Source organism: Buceros rhinoceros, unplaced genomic scaffold (genome assembly GCF_000710305.1).
Source record: "Buceros rhinoceros silvestris isolate BGI_N320 unplaced genomic scaffold, ASM71030v1 scaffold22066, whole genome shotgun sequence".
NCBI lineage: Eukaryota > Metazoa > Chordata > Aves > Bucerotiformes > Bucerotidae > Buceros > Buceros rhinoceros.
In genome coordinates, this window is record NW_010416151.1 from 11,974 (window position 1) to 17,373 (window position 5,400).

A 5,400-nucleotide genomic window follows, 5' to 3' on the forward strand; every position below is an offset into this window, starting at 1 on the left:
CTGCACGGTGGGCCCTGCTCCGAGGCTGGGATCGCACTCCCTGGCTGACTGGCCACTTTGCAGCCTCCAAATGCACAAGGCACTTTACACAACTGTTCCTGAGCAGAGGCAGGAGACATCAACCGCTCTGCCGTGCTCACAGATGGGCCCTAAACAAATAATTCACATCCCAAAGCCTCTCACAGCAGTCTGAGGGGTCTGGTCCTCTCAGTTCTCTTGTGTGTGAGGCTCGTTACCTGCTGCCCACCCATCACCTCTCCACGCTCACAGAGGGCTGGTCCATCCCCACACCCTTACAACAGGCTCCAGTTCAGGGCTCTTCACAGATTTCAGCTGGAATTGGAACTTCATTGTCCCGGGCTGCTCACTCATCCACCCTGGAGCTCAGAGGACCCGTCACTTTCCTGTTGCACCACCCCAGCAAGCTCCTCAGGGTCAGAGGAGAAACTCCTCCAACGAACTCTGGTCTTGGAGCTTTACTTCAAGACCACAGTTCTCCAAGTTTGAACTTGCTACAAGGTGCTGCAGCATCTGTGAGCTAAACGCGCTCCCACGTGTTTGTTTCTGGGCACAAATACTTCCCTGGCTTCAAAGCTAAACCATCTGAGACCTGCAAAATTCTGGCCCACTGAAAACCTACCAAGCTCACTGTGACTTCCCCGTCCGCAGCCTATCCTCAGCGCCAAGGCACGGCCCTACCCAAGCGTTTTAAAGCAGCTGTTTCCAACTCTGGAACAAGCATTTGAGAGTTTTTGGTTGAAGAACCATTTCAGAAGTTTCAGCAGCGGCGAGAAAAGTGCTAAGACTCAGCACTAAGCACTGCCGAGATGCTCATTTACCAATTGCTTTGCTAAATACACGGTTTGGTTTAGCACTGTCATCTAAAGCCGCCTCCTGTCTCAGGCTGTCACATCCGTGTCAGTCAGTTGTAAATTAAACACCCATTAAAACTGAGTATCAGTTTTGCAAATCAAAGCTCGAGCGCTTCCCTCGTCGGGGGCTCTCTTCTCTTCCAGGGCTCGCTGGGCACCCAGAGGAGATGGAGTGTGGGAAGGGAAAGGAAATAACCTCCAGAACTGATGGGAATGGAAACAGAGATGCAAAAAGCAACTCAGAATTCCAGTTGTGACTCGGTTTAATCTAACGGATGGAGCCAGGGGAAGGAGAGAGCAGACAAAGCAGCCACCGCTACCGATTTAACCCCCATGTCCCCACACGTACACTTCTGGTGGCAGGCACTGACCAGCCCCCGATTGCTGGCAGGTAACAGGGGTCTGTCCTTAGAACCACCTCACTGACCTTCTGCAGCCTCACTGCCGACAGCGCAGCAGCACCTCTGCTCTGCTCCGGCTTGAAACGCTACCACGGGAAAAGCAACTTTTGAAACAAAAACCAGAATATGAGCCATAGTCCAAACGCAGCCAGGGAGGCACGCGGTGACAAAGCTGGCAGGGACAGGGCACGTGTGAAGAAGGGGAGTGTTGGCAGCAGTGGCTCCAGAGGACACTTCCCACTGCTCTTGCTGATGGCTGCAGGACGGGGGAAGCTCCCAAACCTGTCAATCCCCTGCTGCAGACCGATCGATACTCCTCTGCAGCTCCACGTGGTGCTGGACATGCACCCAGGCCCAGCCCAGCGGCGAGCTGGCGCAGGGAGGAGCCCACCTGCAGCCCCACAGTGGGGTCTGGACGGGTGCAGGCAGCGAGGGCTGCAGGACCTGGCCCTGACCATCCAGGCTGGCCCTCAGGTCTGCCAGCAACACCCTCCTGCGTGGTCCTGCAGCACCACCAGAAACGGTGCTCATCAACACTGCCCGTCACATCGACATCGCCCGCTCACCTGCCAACACGAGCAAACCATCTCCTCAAACACACCCTTACAGCCTGCTCTTCGGTAGCTCACTGCTTTGCTTACTCCTCCTTGGGGATGGGCACTCGAATGCTGACGTCAGAAGATGGCCTGCTCCAAGCTGCCCTTGTCCCCCACATTAAAGGGCTGCATTAGAGGCAGCTGTAACTAAATATAGTTATGTTAAGTTAAATATAAATGCTATAAACTACAGGAAATCTGAGATGTGAGCATAGCAGACCACCGCACCTGGGGAATGAAGAGAGCCTTGTGATAAAAAAACAAAACAAAACCAACCCACCAACCAGAGCCTGGACTGAGCCTTCCAGCTCGGAGGCTGGTCCCACTACGATCCCATCCGTGAGGGCTGGCAGAGCCACGTCCTGCTCTCTCCTTCAGCTGGGGAGATACACAGGGCAGGGACCACAGCTCAGCAGGACGGAGCAAGACCAAAGGCTTTGGATCACACATCAGTGTTAGCCAAGGGAGGACACATCTGTTATGAAGGGTATCAAAGGCCACATCTCACTTTTCAGAGCAGAACATGATGAGGAAGTCACACGCAAGACGGCTGCACTAACGCAACACTGTGAGGTAAGATTGAAACTAACAGGAAAAGGGAATATTTCTGAGAGCTCCACATTTCAGTCGGTCCTGTGGCGACTCCGCGTTTCGATGCCCAGGCAGTGAGGTACATCCGTAAGGTCCCCATAGTCCCACAGCCTGGTGCTGGTAGGTGGTATGGGGGGGGTCCTCTAAGAGCTGCCCCAAACATCACTACGTCACTCGGTCTGATAAGGGGAGGAGGAGACAGCAAGAACCACAAGGACAGTAGGGGAAAATCAGTCATTTTCTCTCATAACGGGTAAGGAAATAAAAGCAAAGTAGGAAGAAAGCGGTACCTCTGTCAAAGGTCTTGGTCTTCTCTCTACAACAAATTCTGTGTGGCAGAGCTCACAGTAACTTGTGTTGGAGGAGGATAACCATTTTTCCAGGCAGCTCTTGTGCACGGTGCCCAGTGTTCCTGTGCAGTCACACGGGGAAAGCAGTCCCTCCCCATTTCCACCTTCGTGACAGATTCGACAGATGGGACCGTCACTAAAGAGGCAGACAAACAGAACGAAATCACCGTCAGAGCAGGCAGAATGGAACAGCCCCGTCGGAGAGCAGGCTCGGATCCCACCGAGCCCACAGGGCGCGGGCACAGCAGCAGCGCGGGGCAGAGCGAGCCAGACACGCTGCGGCTCTCCAAAGCAGCCCACCGCGGCCAGAACCCAATCTCAGGGGAGCGTGGAAGTGTCCAGGACAGTTTAGGTCGGTAAAGTCTGGAAGCCCCCAGGAGAAGCTGGCACGTCAGCCTGGCCAGCTCAGCTGGGCACAGAGGACTGCAGCGAGAGTGTCCTGCAGCCTCCAGCTCCACTCCCAGCAGGCGGAGAGGCTGACACCAGACCCAGAACCAATCCTGCTCTCCCCCATCCCTGCTCTGCATCCTGGGTTTAGCAGTAACTATGTCAGGAACAGCGAAGGCTGAAGACCCACCACCCCGACCCTGGGAGGTCGGCTCTCCAAGGACGTAACCTATTCCCTGGCAGGCACTCACCCAGACTAAGCTCTCACCTACAAACCCTCTGCCATGGCAGCGCAGTAACTCCGCACCCCATCGGCACTCCACCACCCAGAGAACCGTTCTGCAGCGTCTGGCCCTTCCGCTGGCTGCAGAAACGCCTCGGTGCTTCACCCACAGCTGCTTCCCACCTCCTCCTTGGCTACAAGTTTCAAATCCCTTGGACCATGCTCAAGATCTGCTCTCTCGGGACCTCACAGAACCAGAGATGCTTATCAAGGGAAGTATCAAACGCTTGCAGAGGCACTTGCAAGCCTCCCCACTTATCGCACTTGAACTGCCCGTCTGTTCCCAAGACGTTCCCTCGCGCCTCTCACCGGTGCCGCTGACCATGGACTATCAGTTCTGCTGCTCCAGCGTCCAGCAGCCGTCGGCTGGTGTGTATCAGGTGATATTCATGCCACAAATTTCCATCACAGACTACAACAATTTTTTTTGCGCCTACACAAACTGAGAGCATCCAGTGTCCTCCTGGAGCAAGGACTTTCTTCTCCAGCAAGGAAGTCCTTCAAAGAACCTCCTCAAGTCCTTCGTCAAGGAACCAAATGTCTTTCACTTGAAACCTCTCCCTTTTTATTTTTTCTTGTTTCTTGTACTACCCTCTAATTCTTGTCCAGTACAAGACCCTGTTTTCTGAACCCCCAGTTTACAGACCTCCATCACAGCCTGCTCTCTTACCCCTTTCACGAGCAGAGGAGTTCCAGCCTGTTCAGTCGTGCCTGAGACAAATACCCACTTTTCTGATCATCTTCACTCCCCTCCCCTCTACCTCTTGCTCTTCTAAAACACCCTTTTGGAGCTGCAGGGCCCAGAGTGAGTTCTCAGGATGTGGGCACACCGGGGATTTCGGCAGAGGCTGCGTTCTCTTCTTCACTGCTTTCCATCTTCCTTGCCCTTTGGTCGCTGCTGCATGTACCTGCCACACACCCAACATCTCCCTCCTCCACCCCAGACCACCTACGAAAGTCCCGGGCCACTGCTCTTCAGCTGCGTTTTACCCTGCAGTCATTCCCCACAACGCTCCCTTCCCTAAACTCAGGTGTCCGGTGCCAGCATGTACCTGCCACACACCCAACATCTCCCTCCTCCACCCCAGACCACCTACGAAAGTCCCGGGCCACTGCTCTTCAGCTGCGTTTTACCCTGCAGTCATTCCCCACAACGCTCCCTTCCCTAAACTCAGGTGTCCGGTGCCAGGCTAGGTCCAAGGGGTCCCAGCTGGCACCCGAAGCACAGCTTTCCTAGAAGCCTGGTGCCACGTCTGCCAGCCCCATAATGAGCATGTCTTGTGCTCCCAGGGAAACCTCAGACGGCTCTAGACACCGACGTTCGCTGCTCGCAGCCACTCAGCACGTCTCATCAGCGTTTGCTGTTCTTGGTCGTCGAGGAATAAAACGCTGGAGAGCCGCCCGCCCGTGTAGGGCCATGGGAAGGAGCCACTCACCAGTACCTCACTTCTTTCTCACACCAGCCGTTCTCTTACATCCACAGCTGCAGGGATTTGGGGGTGGGACAGAGGGTTAGAAAGGAACATCTTTATTTCAGAGTGAACTGCACGCCCTCTTGGAACCCAGGGTTGCTGCACCAGCTATCGCCTTTGGCCACATGCTGCTGACAGAGCCACGCCGATCCCATCTCGCCACTCATACCTCACTGCTCTTCTGGCTTTAAGAACCTCCACCTGACTGCAAAAGAAGTTCACGGGATTGCAACACCGACAAGCAACGTGCAATCTGCAGAAGCAGCAGCACCACTTCCAGGAGTCTGCACAACCCGAAGAAACAAAGCAAGAGGCAGACAGAGAAACACAGCGAGGAAAAGGAGCGTGCTGGGGAAGAACGCTGGTGGGACACGACGGGCCAGCGAGAAAGCGCACACAGCTCACTAAAGGAGAAGTGACCACAGGAGACCTCCACCACTTCCAACTC

At 54.9% G+C, this 5,400-nt stretch overlaps 1 protein-coding gene across 1 annotated transcript in view; it reads right to left on the minus strand.

Annotated features, from left to right (window-relative positions):
• The window catches only part of MARCH2 (membrane-associated ring finger (C3HC4) 2, E3 ubiquitin protein ligase), a gene marked incomplete at its 3' end in the record, with an annotated part of 19,536 nt that overhangs the window by 11,420 nt on the left and 2,716 nt on the right, over positions 1-5,400 (minus strand). Inside the window, exon 2 of the mRNA XM_010137714.1 lies at positions 2,751-2,946. Coding sequence (XP_010136016.1) covers positions 2,751-2,946 — 196 coding nt within the window. The remainder of the gene's footprint in view (positions 1-2,750; positions 2,947-5,400) is intronic.